Below are 17,127 nucleotides of genomic sequence, written 5' to 3'. Positions count from 1 at the left end.
ATAACAGATGAAAAAAGCATTTTAGAAGTTGCAAAATGCTTATATAAATGTGTCAAGATGCTGCAGACCAAGTTGGCCTGTTTGTTTCAGTGTTCTTTCTCCATTAATGTACACCTCTTATTTTATGTTCTACTCCCAGGTACTATGGAAATTATGTTTGGTTTATTAGGTCAATAAATATTTGCATTTCTTTATCTCATTAGAAAGTAGCTACTTGAATATTCCAAGGTTACTTACATTTTATTTTTTCATTCACAAAAACTTGCTTAAAATGCACATGACTGTAAAATATACTCACTCCATTTAAAGACCTCAAAACGGGTTGAAGAGCTGGTTCAGTAGTTAAGAGTTTTTATTGCTCAAAGGACCTAGGTTTGATTCCCAGCACCCATATCAGGAGGCTAACAACTACTTGTAACTCCAGCTCCAGGACCCTCTTCTGGCTCCCTCAGATACCTGATGAGGGGGAGAAGAGAGGAGAGAGAAGAGAGGGAGGAGAGAGAGGGTGGAGAGAGAGGAGAGAGATGGGAGAGAGGCAAGAGAAGAGAGAGGGGGGAAAAGAAAGGAGAGAGAGGAGAGAGGGGAGAGAGAGGAGAGAGGGGGAGGGGCAAGAAAAGAGAGGAGAGAGGGAAGAGAGAGGGGAGAAGAGAGAGGGAGAGAGAGAGAGAGAGAGAGAGAGAGAGAGAGAGAGAGAGAGAGAGAGAGAGAGACTGTGGAGTAAGCAGTCCTGTATGGGATGGGACAATCTCTATCACATACATTCCTCCATGACCTCAGGGATCATTGTGAAAGAGGAAAGAATTTAAGAGTCAAAGGTGACGACAGATGACTACAATGAAACAATGTCTTCTGGACACAACAGGGCAGTTGCACATATAATAGTGCAGTGGTTGGGACAGCATGCACAAGTCCTGTGCAAGATCTAGTCAGACAAAACGCCAGCATGGAGAGAGGGAGTGGTTGTGACTTCAATCTGAACCTTTTTCTAATCCAGCATTTCCACTTAAGCCAGAGTAGTTTAAGGGTTATACAAGTCTGATCTTTTTACTCTCCCAATTAAGCCCTTCAATGGCTGCAGCATACTGCATTAATTTCTTAAAAATGTAATGGAAGGCCTCTTGCCATCAAGCCGTTCACTGTGCTTCCTTTTCTATTATTTTGTCATATACTTTCTGGACTCCTGAGCCTGAAAGTTTTCTTACGCTTTCTTGATTTCAACGTTGCCATCTTCTTTACATGGGGTCAACCTCTTCAATCTGAAACTCTAATTATTTTCTTCCCCAGAAACCTGGTGTGTGATATGGGTCTCAGAGCAAAGTAAAGCAAGCTGCATGAATCATACATATGTTTTGTCTTTCTTCATGACATATCTCATTAGTGAATAATGCTCCTGCAGAATTAATTCATAATTACTTGCCTGCCTTGTGTAAAAGGTTTGAAAAAGAGCCTGGTGTGGTTGTGCATGCCTTTAATTCCAGCACCCCAGAGGCAATGACAGGCAGACATCGGAATTAAGACCAGCCTGGTCTACATATCAAGTTCCAGGGTATCCAGGGCTTTGTAATGAGACTCTGTCTCAGAGAGAAAGAGCTGAGAATGTATTAATGAAGTGCAACTGCCTTCTTGACTCCAGGTTTTCAAGTAACATTTATATTTGGAAATTGTTGCCCAGAAACCTGTAAACACATTTCCATGGCATTTGGTTTGATTATAGTGCTGACAAAATAATACAAATGTGTCTTTAAATATGCACTTTACTATATAACATGTTTGCTTATCATCTATCAGCTTATCTAGCCGTTTTTCAATTAGGGACTCTGAAGAAACCAAAGGGAAGAGCTACAAGGAGTCAAATTAATGGATTATTTTTTTTTAAATGTATGTACTCCGAGTGCCCAATTGTTCCAACAGCAAAAGACCAAAGTCATATTAGAAAAATAAAAGCATTTGCAAGAAATGTGGCCACTCTCACTGAAGAAGTGTCCTCCAGGGGGAAACTTATATCTTGTACTTTACCCTAAACATCAATGCACATGGAAAAATCAGAGGTATGCCGGGAGTGGAGCGTGCTTTGAGTTGTAGACAAGAAATGAAATGGAGTGACAAACAAGATAGGGTTGCCACATTTACCAAAACAATACCTGGAACATAATTACACCAATAAATAATTTGTCATCTGAAATTACATTTAAGTGGGCAATCCTGTATTTTATCTGGCAATGGCAAGAAAGACAAGCGTATTCCAATGTTCTGGGCTGTGTAAAAACAACAACAACAGCAAAAAACCAACAAAGCCCAGTCCCAAAGGAAAAAGAAAAAAAGAGAGAGAGAGAGAAAAAAAAGCTATACCCTAAGCTTAGGCATCTTCAGACACAAGCTGTTTCCGGTGTCAGACACGAGTGGGGGAGGGGAGAGGCACTGAAAGCCACCCAGCTCAGTCCGCCAGTGTCCCACAATCCTCCTCTCTCGGTTCCTCTTTCCTCGCTCAAGATGGCGCTGCTCGTAATACATTCTTGGCGCTGGGCAGCCGCGGCGGCTGCTTTCGAAAAGCACAAACATTCGGCAGTTGTGACCAGGCCTCTAGTCTCCGTGTGTGGCTCAGGCCTGCGGTGGAAGCCGCAGCAGCGCGGCGTGACAGGAAGCGCTCGGATACGCCAGGTGTGTTGCCACGCGCTTGGAAGAGTAGGGTGAAGGGCGAGGGAACCCAATAGGGAGAGGGTTGCCCTGGTGACCTTAGGTCAGAGAGAGCGCCTAGAAGAAAGGTTGCGAGGGCGAAGGCAGAGGAGCAGCGAGCCAGTGGAGGAAGCTAGGGTTGGTAATTCAAGGAAAAGAAGAAAACATTTGGGGGACAGCCGAGAGCCGGGTGGTAGGGCACCTGAGTGCCAGTGTCTCGTAGGAATTTGCCGGTCGTTTTTTAAGTGTAAGAAAGACGGGACTACTTTTAAAAGTTAGGCCAGGAATTTGGTGCTAAAGTGCCTGTGGTTCAGATTGTACGAAATTGGAAGTAAGAATTTTGAGTTCACTTCAAGCACGCCACCTATAAACAAGTAACAAATTGAATTGGTATGCTAACTCCGTCGCTGTCAGGCGTGCTCCCTGATAGGGGGAAAAAAAAACCCCCACATAATTATCTTTTTCACCAAAATGTACACTGCTCTAAGATATAAACTTGGCTAACTTTTGCTATGACTATTCAGTTATGTTCTTTGTGTACAGGTAATGTTGGAAAGCCTTAAGACTTTTTCCTTAGGAGTGTGGCAGTGGTTATGGTACTTCGGAATATTAGTTTTCATTATCTTATTCTAGAATAGTTTTTTAAAAATAGCCATTCGTATTTGTACTTCAGTTTATATTTTTATTTCTCATATACTGACATTTTAATTGCCACCACATGTTCATCAGTGTAACCTTAACATACTGTCATTTTTGTTTGGAAAGCAATTTCTTAAATTATGATTCTTTGTCAACAAATATCTGATGTCTACTATTGTAATTATAAATAGTGTTTAGATAATCATAAACAGTGTTTAGATAATAGAGGCCAAGAGAAGCATACAGTTATGCCTTAAAGGATTGTATGTTTTGGTTTTTTAAAAGACAAGATCTTGCTTTGTAGTCCAGTTTGGCTTTGAACTTGTGATCTTCCTACTTCAGCCTATTGAGTGCTGAGATGACATGCATAAGGTGACAAGGATTGAACAATTTTAAAATTAAAAATATTTTAAATTGATAAATAATTGTGCATATTTATGGAATGTGGTATAATATTTGATACATGTATATAAGTGACCAAATTAGAGTAATTGGTATAGTTATCATCCCAAATATTTGTTATTAGTATACAGCATAATATTTTAGAGCAAAAAGGAGTCTATTGTGTTATGAAATGTTAGTGGTTATATCAGCAGGTCTTTTAGATGAAATTAAGAAATATAGAAAAGAAACTCTAGTCCTTTTTGTATATTAAGTAAGAATTATTTTGTGAACTTTTGTTTGTATATGTATACACATATTCCCACATGTATGTGATTACTGGGATGGACTATAAAATTTATTTTTTTTCTGCATTATACTCTAGAACAAAATCCACCAGCTTTATGTGGCTATTAAAATAAAAAAAATTAATTTCTTAGTTGTATAAGCCACACTTCAGGTATTAGCCAAGTGTGGCTGGTACCGATTGACAACATAGACGAGTAAAAATTTCATTGAACATGCTGTTTTAAATAATATTATATCTAGCCCTTCTAATTTTGCTGATGAGAAAATTAAGTCCCAATACTGATGAAGGAAAGCCATTAAGGCTGTTTGTTTGTTTGTTTATTTATTTATTTGTGTCAGGTACTTATGAAATAAGACCTGGTAGGCTCTAAGGACACAATAAATGTTGATTTGTGCAGATACATACTAATAATGAATAGAATACTATTAATGGTGGGGAACACCTTAGGTGTAAAAATTATTCTTAAAATCAGGGGATTTTATTTAATATTTAAACTGTATAGTTCATTATATTACTACCACTGTCCTAGATAATTTCTACTGAAAAATTTATAAATCACTTTGCACTTCTGGGGATCAAACCCAGGGCAGTTCACAAGCTTGGCAAGCATTGTACCACTATACTAAATCTTCAGTCCATAAATTTAGTATAAATTGGGAGTTATTTCATTAATATTTAAGATAGTAGAAATTGAGGCATAAAGCACTTTCTCAGCACCCCTCAGCATAGAGTCCTTATTTCAAGTAATTAATCCTGGCATTCACCAATACCCTGTGTTCATTTGCTTCTTAAACATTTTTTGAGAATTTATGTACCATGTAATCCATCCTTTTAAAAGGAAATGTTAGTGGATCTTATATATTCAGTGATATGTGCCACCATTGCCACATTCAATTTTGCCTAAAAAAGAAAACTGCTACTTTTTGGCTGCCTTCTTTCTATACCCTTTCCCTTCTGACCACCCCTAAGCAACCACTAACTTATGTGCCTATTCTGGGCATTTAATATGAATGGGATTGTGTGATATATGGTCTCGTAACCCAGGCTGGCTGGCCTGAAAAACTCTCGTGTAGCCTAGTCTATCTTTGAAATGATTCTTTTTATCTCTCTACCTCCTGGAATTATAAGGCATGTGCTACCACACCTGTCAATATATCATCTCTTTTTTGACTATTTCATTATTTTTCATGATTTATTCATATTATGGCACATGTAAATATCACTTTATTTGGCATGCCCAAATAATGGTTTGGATATGCAAACTTTCATTGTTTTTATTTTTTTAATGGACTTACTAAGTAGTTTTGGCTGGCTTGGAATTTGCTATGTGGCCCTTGTTGTCCTTGAGGTCATGGAGGCACTAGGATTAAAGGCATGTGCTACCACACTTAGCATGATAAACAGGATTTTTGTTTGTTGTTGCATGTGTGTGGGCCTGAGAAAAGTTTTGTGGAATCAGTTCTACCCTTCCACCTTTAAGTGAATTCTAGGGATTAAACTCAGGTACTTAGGCTTGTGTGGCAGGCACTTTATGTGCTGAGCCATCTCTACAACTACAAGATTTTTTTGGTTGATTTCAGTAATGCTACGAATATCATTATATAAGTTTTGCATGAACTTAAGTTTCTGTTTGTTTTAGGTACACGAACTCCAAGTTTCCATACTAATGTAAGAATAGAATTTTCTAAATCATATGGTAATCCTATGTTTAATCATGTTGGTGTGTTCTGTTTCTTTCTGATACATTTTCTCTTTTTCTCTTCTCTGCACCCGCTTTAGCACCCTCTTTCATTTTGGACAGTCTCACTATGTATCCCTGCCTGCCCTGGAACTTGATTTATAGACCAGTCTGGCCTGGAACTCAAAGAGATCCAACTGCTTTGGCCTCCAGAGTACTGGGATTAAAGGTGTACACCAACAAAACAGGCTCTTTCTAGTTATTGGAGACAGGATCTTATTTATGTAGCTCAGGCTTCCCTCTTCCCTTGAAATACAGATCTGCCTGCACCAACTTTTTAAGTATTGAGATTTCAGGCTTGGGCCACTACAGATGGTTTAGTCTTTCCCAGTGAGACTCCCTTAGAGAAAACTAATTTGTCATTTGCAGGTGGTTTTTAATTCAAGAAAGCTTCTGGGTTAGGCATGGGGGCATGTGTTCATTTCTCTTTTCAGTTCTAGGACCCCATCTGGTGCAGACCTGTACAGGCCCTGTGCATGCTGCCTCAGTTTCTGTGAGTTCATATGTGTATTGATCATGTTGATTCAGAGGGCCTTGTTTTCTTTGTGTCCTCCATCCCCTCTGGTTTTTACACTCTTTCTACCTCCTCTTCCTCAGGGTTTCCTGAGCCCTGAGGGAAGTGAGTTCATGGAGACATCCCATTTAGAGCTGAGTATTTCAAGGTCTCTCACGCTCTGCCTAATATCTGGCTGTGGGCCACTAAATTTGTTCCCGTCTGTTGCAGGAGGAATCTTGATTTTCCCTGCTGATGGCTGAGCAAGGCACTGATCTATGAGTATAACAGAATGTCATTAGGAGGAGTTATTTTATTGCTATATTCCTTTAGCAGAACAGTAGTATTTGGTTTTCCCCTAGGTCCCTGGGGTATCTAGTCATAGGTTCTTAGTCATCCAAGCAGTATCGGGTATGGGTTCCATCTTATGGAGTGGGTCTTAAGTCAAGTCAGATATTGGTTGCTCCCACAAGCTCTGTGCCACTATTGAGCTAGTATATCTTGCCAGTTTGGTATTTATGGTTCTCTTTTGGTAACATGCAGAGTTCCTTCCTGTAACAAAGACACTAGTAGGCAGGGGTGATGGCTCTATGTGGGCACCAGCTAGCCTTCATGCTCAGTGAGTTGTGTAAATTTCATCTTCAGCAGTGGGACCTTGATGTCAGTTTTTGGAAAGCAACCTATAGTTTTGGCAGTAGCCTGGATTGTTTGGGTATTCCAATGAGACCCCTTTGGCCAACAACTTTATTTGATGTAACCTAATCCCGGTACTGGAAGCTTCATTTGGTAACAAGAGATGCCCAGTTTGAACTCTTTTTCCCATTATTTGGCAATTTCATTTAGATTTCTTTATATATGTATATATTTTAAGAAGCTTCAGCTGTGTCATGTTTCCATACTACCTGCCAAATGGCTGCTAATTTTGACTGTTTCTCCCTGCATTCCCTTCCATCTCTCATTCTTCCCTCCCTCTCTCCACTTGATCCTCTCTTTCTAGATCTCTCTCCATCCATATCTATTCCATTTCCCTTTCCTAGAGAGATCTATGTATCCTCCCCTAGTCTCTTACTTTGCATCTAACCTCTGTAGTCCTACAAATTGTGGCTTGGTTATCATTGACTTCAACAGCTAACATCCTCATGTAAGTGAATACATGTCATATTTATCTTTTGGGTCTGGGTTACCTTACTCAGGATGATTTTTTTCTAGTTCTGTCCATTTGCCTGTGAATTTCATGAATTTCATTTTTATGATTTCATTTTTTAAATGGATTAGTAATATTCCATTGTATAAATGAACCACTTTTTATCCACTCATCTGTTGAGGTATATCTAAGTTGTTTCTAGTTTCTGGATATTATGAATAGAGCAACAGTGAACACGGTTGAGACAGTGTCTGTATGATAGAATAAATATCCCTTGTGTATACAACCAAGAGTGGTGTAGCTGGATCTTGAGGTAGATCAATATCTAATTTCTTTAGGAATTGCCACTCTAATTTCCATACTGGCTGTACAAGTTTGTGCTCCCACTAGCAATGGATGAGTGTTCCCTTTACATCTTCTCGAGAATGAGCTATCATTTGTTTTATTGATCTTAGCCATTCTGACTGGTGTAAGATGAAATCTCAAAGTTGTTTTGGTTTACATTTCCCTGATGACTAAGGATGTTGAACATTTTTAAGTGTTTCTCAACTATTTGTTTCCTGTGTTTAGAGTTCTCGGTTTAGATCTATATCCCATTTTAATTGGGTTATTTGTTCTTTTGATATCTAGTTTCTTGAGTTCTTTATATATTTTAGGCAGAACCCTCTATTGGATGTGTAGGTGGTAAAATTCTTTCCCATTTTGTTGGAATGTCACTGTCCTTTGCCAGGCAGAAGCTTCTCATTTCCATGAGCTCCTATTTATTAATTGTTGATCTTAGTGCCTGTGCTAATGGTATTCTTTTCGGAAAGTCTTTTCCCGTGCTAATACATTCAAGGCTATTCCCCACATTCTCTCCTGTCAGGTTCAGTATATCTGGTTTTATGTTGCAGTCTTTAGTTCATTTGAAGTTGAGTTTTGTGCTGGGCGATATGTATGGATCTCTTTGGATTATTCTACATGCAGTCATCTAGTTTGACCAGCACGATTTGTTGAAAATGCTTTCTTTTCCCAGTGTGTTTTTCTGGCTTCTTTGGACAAAGATCAGGTGTCCATAGGTGCGCAGATTTATATCTGGGTCTTCAGTTTGATTCCATTGATTGAATTGTGTGTTTTGTGCCAATACCATGCTGTTTTTATTACTATAGCTGTGTAGAACAACTTGAAATCAGGAATGATGATACCTCTGGAAAATCTTTTATTGTTCATAATTGTTTTAGGTATCTTTGATTTTAAGTATTTCCATATGAACCAGAAAAGTATCTTTTCAAGATTTGTGAAGAAATGTGTTGGAATTGTGATGGGGATAGTATTGAATCTGTAGATTCCTTTTGGTAGGGTGGTCATTTTTTTTAAATATATCCTATGAGCATGGGAGATGGGAGATCTTTCCATCTTCTAATGTGTTTTTGAATTTCTTGCTTCGGTTTCTTTTTCCTCCTCTTCCTTTTTTTTTTTTTTTTTGATATTCAAGATAGTTTCTCTGTTTAGCCCTGGCTGTCCTGGAACTTATTCTGTAGACTAGGCTGGCTACAAACTCTGAGATCTGCCTGCCTCTGCCTCCCAGTGCTGGGATTAAAGGCATGTACCAACAATGCCCAAACTTGATTTACTTAAGTTTCTTAATGCTTTCATCATACAAGTCTTTCAATGGTGTGGTTATCATTACCCCAATACATTTTATATTATTTACAGCTATTGTGAAAGGCCAGTGTTTCCCAGATTTCCTTGGGGGGCGGTTTGAGACCAGGTTTTTTTGTGGTTTTAGAGGCTGTCCTGGAACTATCTCTTGTAGACCAGGCTTGTCTCCAACTCACAGAGATCTGCCTACCTCTGCCTCCTGAGTGCTGGGATTAAAGGCCTGTGCCACTACTGCCTGGCTTTCCAGATTTCTTTATAAGTCCATTTGTTATTTGTATTTGGGATGACCATTGATTTCTGTGAGTTAATTTTGTAACCAGCTACTTTGCTGAAAGTGTTTATCAGCTGTAGGAGCTTCCTGGTGGAATTTTTAGAGTCATTTAAATATATTGTCATATCATCTGCAAATAATGATACCTTGACTTCTTTCATTATAATTTGTATCCTTTTGATATTTTGTCTTATTGCTCTAGCCAAGACATTAAATATATTCAACAGGTATGAAAGAATCAACAACTCTGTCTTATTCTTGTTTTACAATTGCTTTGAGATTTTCTGTATTAGAGTTGATGCTGGCTATGGCTTGCTGTAAACTGCCTTTATTATGTTGAGGTGTGTACCTTGTATCATTAAGCATGCCAGGGTTTTTGTCATGAAGGGGTGTTGTAATTGTCCAAGGACTTTTCTGTATATAATAAGATGATCATGTGGGGTATTTTTTTTTTTTTTTTGCCTTTCAGTTTGTTTATATGGTGTTGCATTACATGTATTGATTTGCTTATGTTAAACCATCACTGCATCTCTGGGATGAAGCCTACTTGATTATGGTGGTTTTTCTTTTTGCTATGTTCATGAATTTGGTGTGCAAATATTTTATTGAGATTTTTTACATATATGTTAAAAAATTGGTCTGAAATTTTCTTTGTTGTGTCTTTATGTGGTTTGGGTATCAGGATAACTGTGACCTCATAAAGTTAATTGGGCAATGTTCTTTCTGTTTCTATTTTGTGGAATAATTTGAGGGGCATTGACATTAACCCTTCTTTGAAAATCTGGTAGAATTCTGTGCTAAAACCCTTTGATGCTGGGCTTTTTTGGGGGGTGGGGTGGGAGGTTTTTAATTGCCACTTCTATTTTTCTCAGGGGTTGTAGGCCTGGTTAAGTGTGTTATCTGGTCTTGATTTTACTTTCATGAGAAAATGACTAATTTCTTTTAGATTTTCCAGTTTTGTAAAGATTTTTAAAGTATGTCCTCATAATTCTTTGGATTCCCTGGGTGTCTGTTGTCATGGCCCTCTTTTGATTTCTAATTTTGCAATTTTGGATCTTTTCTGTCTTTTAGTTAATTTAGATAAAAGTTTGTCAGATTTTTCTCAAAGAACCAACTCTTTGTTTCATTGATTCTTTGTATAGTTTTTTAAAATTTGTTTTTATTTTGATCTCAGTCTTGAGTTTGATTGTATCTTATTTCTTTTTAAAAATGATTTATTTTTTGCTTTATGTGTAGTGGTGTTTGCATGCATGTCAGTGTGAGGGTATCAGATTCCCTATAAATGGAGTTGTGAGCTGCCATGTGCATGCTGGGAATTGAATCCAGGTCCTCTGGAAAAGCAGCCAGTACTCTTAACTGCTGCCCATCTCTCCAGCCCCAGAGTCTGAGTATTTCTTGCCATCTACTCCGTTTGTGTATGATTTTTTCTTTTTGTTCTAGGTCTTTCAGTTGTACCATTAAGTTACTAGTATGAAATCTCTCCAATTTTTTTTTTCATGTAGGTACTTAGTGCTATGAACTTTCCTCTTAGAACTGCCTTCACTCCTCTTAGAACTGTCTGGGTATGATGTGTTTTCATTTCCATTGAATTATACAAAGTCTTTAATTTCATTTTAATTGCTGTCTTGACCCATTTTCTATTCAGTAGTGAGTTGTTCAGTTCCCATGAGTTTGTAAGCTTTCTGTTGTTTCTGTTGTTGATATCCACCTTTAATCCATGGTGGTCAGATAGGATGCAGGGGGTTATTTCAATTTTCTTGTACTTGTTGAGACTTGTTTTGTGTCTGATTATGAGGTCATTTTTGGAGAAAGTTCTGTGTGGTGCTGAGAAGAAGATAATATTATTTTGTGTTTGGGTGAAACATTCTATAGGTATCTGTTAGGTCTACTTGGTTTATAAGTTCAGTTTTTCTCTGTTTAATTTTTGTTTGAATGACCTGTCCATTATTGAGAGTGGGGTATTGGAGTCTCCCACTATCAATGTGTGAGGGTTGATGTGTGATTTAAGGTTTAGTAATGTTTTCCTTACAAATGTAGGTTCCCTTGTCTTTGGGGCATAGGTTAAGAATTGCAGTGTTTTCTGGGTGTCATTTGCCTCTGACTATGCTGTGTCCTTCCCTGTCCCTTCCGATTAGTTTTGGTTTATTTTGTCAGATATTAAAAAAGCTATGCCAGCTTGCTTCTTAGGTCCATTTGCTGGAAATATATTTTTCTGTTCTTTTACCCTGAAATGATGTCTATCCTTGATGTTAAGGTATGTTTCTTGAATTCAGCAGAAGGATGGATCCTGTTTTTCCATCCATTCTGTTAGTCTATGTCTATTTATTAAGGAATTGAGACCATTAATGTTGAGACACCAATAGTAGTGTTCGCTATTTATGTTAGTTTTTGTTGTTGTTGTGGTGGTGGTGTGTGTGTGTTCCTCTTTCTTTGATTTGCTGGCCTGGAATTATTTATTCCTTGTGTTTATTGGGGGGGGGGTGTGTGGTTAACTTCTTTAGGTTGGAGTTTTCCTTCTGGGACCTTCTGTAGGGCTGCATTTGCACATTGACATTGCTTGAATGTGGTTTTGTCATAGAATGTCTTTATTTTCTTTTTTCTTTTTTTTTTATTAGAATGTCTTTATTTTCTCCATTTGATTAAAGGCTTGCTGGGTTTAGTCTGGACCTGTAGTCTTTTAGCGTCTCTGGAGTATCTGTCCAAGTCCGTCTCCATTCATAAGTCAGATGTTATTCTAGTAGGTCTGCATTTATATTTATATTTATATTATATTTATATTTATATTTATATTTATATTTATATTTATATTTATATTTATATTTATATGATGCTTGGTCTTTTCCCCTTGTAGCTTTTTTGTGCTTTTTTTTTTTTTTTTGAGACAGGGTTCCTCTATTGGAGCTTGTTCTGGAACTAGCTCTGTAGACTAGGCTGGTCTCAAACTCACAGAAATCTGCCTCCCTCTGCCTCCTGAGTGCTGGGATTAAAGGCATGTGACACCAGCACCTGACTTAAATTTTTTTTGTTTGTGTGTTTGTTTTGAGACAAGTTTTCTTTGTATTGCTTTGGGGCCTATGCTGAAAATTGCTGTGTAGACCAGGCTGGCCTGGAACTCACAGAGATCCGCTTGCTTCTGCCTCCTGAGTGCTGGGATTAAAAATGTGCGCCACCAATGCCCAGCCCCTTGTAGCTATTAATACTCTTTGTTCTGTACATTTAGTGTTTTAATTATTGTGTGTTGAGGGGACTTTCTGTCCTGGATCAGTCTATTTGGTGTTCTCTATGCTGCTTGTTTATTCTTTTGGTTAGGGAAAATTTTCAGTTTTTTAAAAAACTATTTTCCCTTTTATTGAAAATAGATTCTTTTCTCATACTATATATTCTGATTACAGTTTCTCCTCCCTATACTCTTTACAGTTCCTTCCTCCCTCCCCTCCCATCTGGGTCTACTCCCTTTCTGTCTCTCATTAGAAAAGAGCTAGGCTTCTAAGAGATAATAAGTCATTAAAAAAAATAGATAAAACAAAATCCACCACATAGAAGCTGGGTCAGGCAAACCAACAGGAGGAAAAGAGCTCAAGAGAAGGCACAAGGATGAGAGACTCACTCATTCCCACATTCAGGAGTCCCATAAAAACACGGAAAGCTATAATATATACAAGGAGGACCTGGTATAGACCCATGCGGGCCTTGTGCTTGCTGCTTCAGTATCGATGAGTTCATATGATCTTCACTCAATTGATTTAGAGGAACTTGCTCTCCAGGTGTCCTCTATCCACTCTGGCTCTTACATTCTTTCTCCCTCTTCTTCTATGGGGTTCCCTGATCTCTGAGTGGAGGGATTTAATGGAGACATTCCATTTAGAGCTGTGTATCCCAAAGGGTCTCTCTCTGTCTCTGTCTTTCTCTCTCTCTCTCTCTGAGTATTGTCTGGCGGTGCATCTCTCTATTTGTTCCCATCAGCTATAGGAGGAAGCTTTTCTGATGATGGCTGAATAAGGCACTGATCTATGAGTGAATATATTAAAATATTATTAGGTATAGAGGAAGGGACTGGGGGAACACATGGATCTTCCTGGGAGAGGGAATTAAAATAGATTTTTATAGGTTTATTGGGCGGGGTGGGGGATAGGAACAGGAGGATCAGGTGTTGAGAGTGAAGAAAAGTGGTGATGAGGAGGGGAGACAACTAGAATTGAAGGGCACTTGAGGGGTGGTATGGAAGACTAGTGCAGTGGAAACTTCCTAAAGTATATGAAAGTGATCCCAATGAAGACTCCAAATAATGGGGGAGACAGAGTCCCAATTGGCCATCTCTTGTCACCAAATGAAGCTTCCAGTATTGGTACTGGGTTACTTTCAATTGAATTTTTGGCTGAAGAGGTCCCATGAAAATCCCCAAACAATCCATGCTCTTGTCAGGACAATAGGTTGCTTTCTACAAACTGATAGCAAGGCCCTGTTGATGAAGACAACACCTACAAAACTCATTGAACATGGAGAGGTTGAACTGGATAGAACCTTTACCCCTATGTTCTAGTGTCTTTGATATTGGAAGATATTCTGCATGCTATGAAAAGATAAATGTAAACACCAACCCATCCACAAAAAAAAAATCTTTGTTCTACAATGTTATCTTACCAGCAAAATATATGACTTGTAGGAGTAACCAACCAAAGTTTGATTTGATGTCCATTCCACAAGATGGAACCCATACCAATACTGCTTGGACTACCAAGAACTAAGAACCAGTAGATAGCCCAGAGACCTAAGCTAAAATCAAGTGCTACTGGTTTTAAAAAATAGAAAATTTTTTCTTCTATGATGTTGTTAAATATTTTCTGTACCTTTGACTTGCATTTTTCTCCTTCCTCAATTCCTATTATTCTTTTTTTTTTTTTTTTTTTTTTTTTTTTTTTTGAGACAGGGTTTCTCTGTGGTTTTGGAGACTGTCTTGAAACTAGCTCTTGTAGACCAGGCTGGCCTCCAACTCACAGAGATCCACCTGCTTCTGCCTCCCGAGTGCTGGGATTAAAGTTGTGTGCTACCACCACCCAGCTATTCCTATTATTCTTAGATTTAAGTTTGCGTAGTGTCCTAGATTTCATAGGTGTCTTGTGCCAGGAAATTTTAGATTTAACATTTTCTTTGACTGATGTATCCATTTCTTCTATCTTCAACGCCTGAGATTCTAGCTTCTTTCTGTTATATTCTGTTATTAAGGCTTGTCTCTGAGGTTTCTTTTTTGTCCAAGTTTTTAAATATTTTATTTCTAGATTTCCTTCAGTTTGGGTTTCCTTTATTGATACTTGTTCCATTTTCAGATCTTGAAACTGTTTAATTCATTTCATTCTACTCTTTTATGTTTGTGTTTTCATAGACTTACTTAAGGGATTTATTAATTTTCTCTTTAAGGACCTCCATCATATTCATAAAGGCTATTTGAAAGTCATTGTCATAAACTTCTGCTATGTTGTAATACTCAGGCTCTACTTTGGTAGGATTTCTGGGCTCTAGTGGAGACATGTTTCTTGGCTGTCATTAATTTTGTTTTTTAGTGGCATCTAGGCATCTGGGTTTGGGAAGATTTTAATGGTAGGTGCTGTGATCTTGTTGTGTAATCTCTATTCGTCTGTCTTTACAATCTCTAAATCTTCTGCCATTTCAAATATACTGTTTAGCTCCTCTAGCACATTCTTTAGTTATTACACTTTTCAATTCCAGTATTTTTGTTCCTTTAAAAAATAGTTTATTATCTGGATATGGCTGGTACACACATTTAATCCTAGCACTTGGGAGACAAAGGTGGGGGAATCTCTGAGTAGGTTGAGGCCAGCCTGTTCTACAGAGCGAGTTCCAAGACAGTCAAGACTACACAGAGAAGCACTGTCTTGAAAAATCAAAAACCAACCAAGCAAGCAAGCAAACAAATAAAACAAAAATGATTTATTGATATTCTCTGACAAGATACTGTCATAATATCCTTCTTTGCTTTTTCCATATAATTAATTAACTTTAGTCTTTGAGCATATTTATCACTACTGTTTTGAAGGCTTTTTCCTCTCAAGTCTTATAATGTCTCTTCATATCCATAGACATTTCCTTTTGACTGCTTTTTTACAGGTCATATTTCACTGGTTCTCATCATGTGCCATGCTTTATTTGGAAGCTAGACATTTTAGGTAATATTTACAGCAGTTCTGAGTACTGGTCTCCACCCTCCTGGAGCCTATTATTCGATTATTTGTTTAGAGATTAGTGGGTTATTTTAGTACTGTTTCTGCCTTATTATTGCCCACTCCTCTGTTAACCCTCTTACTTTGCTTCTCAGGAGGCACAGTCTTTTGTATGCCTGCAGTCAGCCTGTGATGATAATGGTTTGGGCAGGGATCTCTTTGTCTCTTGCCCAGTTACCTACAGTAGTTGCTGGCAGATCATACTATTGTTTTCACCATGCCCTGGGGCGTAAATTGTTGTACTTACACAAGACTGGGTTCTTTTGAAGAGGTGATTGCTGAGGTCAGTGTTTGAGACTTTTTACTCTGACTCCTGGCATCCCCTTCTGATTGTCTCACTCCTTAGTGTTTTAGTTTTCTCAGCCACAGCAGCTTACCTGCAATTTAGCTTCTGAGCTATAATTCTACCAATCCCATCCCAATTAATTATCTTTGCTTTTAAGAGCAACATTTCATCTCAAATGTTTTTGTGTCTAGCTGCAAATGTAGTTATTATATTTTTTTTAAAAAAAGATGTGTTTCTGTTATATTAACTGTGTGTGCGTGCGTGCGTGTGTGTGTGTGTGTGTGTGTGCGCGCGTGCGTGCGTGCGTGAGTATGTTTATGCGTAAGTTATGTATATGTGACTACATGTGCCTGGGGAGCCAGAGGAGTCATCGCCCTTGAGCTGGAGTCACAGAAACTTGTGAGACTCCTGATGTAGATGCTGGAAATTTGTACTCATCCTCTAGAAGAGCAGTATATAATCTTAACCCCTGAGCCATCCATCTCTCCATCCCCTGAAGTCAACTCTTACTCCTAACAAAATCGCCCAGTCACAGCTTGAGGCTGGAGGGGACAGTGGTCCACTTGTGAGTGATATAGCCTTACCAATTTGGGAGTTGAATAGTAAGTAGGTGGAGGAAGTGGAAGCAGTAGCTTACCTCATATAGAATCAGTGTGTTATGAACCAGGACCAGGATGATTGATCTTCTCAATAGTGGCATACCCCAAGGTAGAGAGATTTTTATTTAGTTCTTGAGCATAGTAGACTAGAATTTATCTAGTCACTGGGGACAAGTGGGAACCGTGCAGATATTCTTCTTCAGGAGGGATTCATACCAATCTCAAGTGTATTGTGCAACCTGGGATGGGATCAGGGAGTGTGTTCTGGATAATTTCTTAATCGATTTTTACCACTCTTACTGAGCCTTTGGAGACTGTCTTCAGGAAATCTTATTTCATATGCTAGGTGGTTCTTTTATGGTATTTTAATGTTTTTTTCTGGGGACCACCACTTCAGTAAGTATGTTTTTATGCCAGTTATAGAATTTTGTTTTTGTTGTCTGAAACAGGGTCCTATATATACCTGACTATCCTAGAACTTGCTATTTAGACTAGGCTGCTTTCAAACTTAGAGCTATACTCTTTGTTTTGGTCTCCCTACAGCTGGAGTTATAGGCATGCCTTACCATGCCCTGTTCTTCCTTATTGACTGTCTCATGCCCTTTGGCTTACTGTGTACAACAGAACAGCTTTCTTTTTTTCTGTTTGGTTTGTAGGAGACAAATAATTCTAACTCTGTTTTTCAGAGATCCTAGTTCACATTTAACTTTAATAGC

At 38.3% G+C, this 17,127-nt stretch overlaps 1 protein-coding gene across 1 annotated transcript in view; it reads left to right on the top strand.

The window, feature by feature from the left end:
• Positions 1 to 2,443: 2,443 nt before the first annotated feature.
• LOC127218166 (iron-sulfur clusters transporter ABCB7, mitochondrial-like) overlaps positions 2,444 to 17,127 on the top strand; it is a gene marked incomplete at its 3' end in the record, with an annotated part of 73,062 nt that continues 58,378 nt past the window's right edge. Inside the window, exon 1 of the mRNA XM_051179193.1 lies at positions 2,444 to 2,658. Within this exon, the coding sequence (XP_051035150.1) occupies positions 2,491 to 2,658 (168 nt within the window). The remainder of the gene's footprint in view (positions 2,659 to 17,127) is intronic.

The sequence above is a fragment of the Phodopus roborovskii genome, unplaced genomic scaffold, assembly GCF_943737965.1.
Source record: "Phodopus roborovskii unplaced genomic scaffold, PHOROB, whole genome shotgun sequence".
NCBI lineage: Eukaryota > Metazoa > Chordata > Mammalia > Rodentia > Cricetidae > Phodopus > Phodopus roborovskii.
Note: the sequence above shows the minus strand (reverse complement) of the source record. Positions and strands in the feature narration are given on the sequence as shown.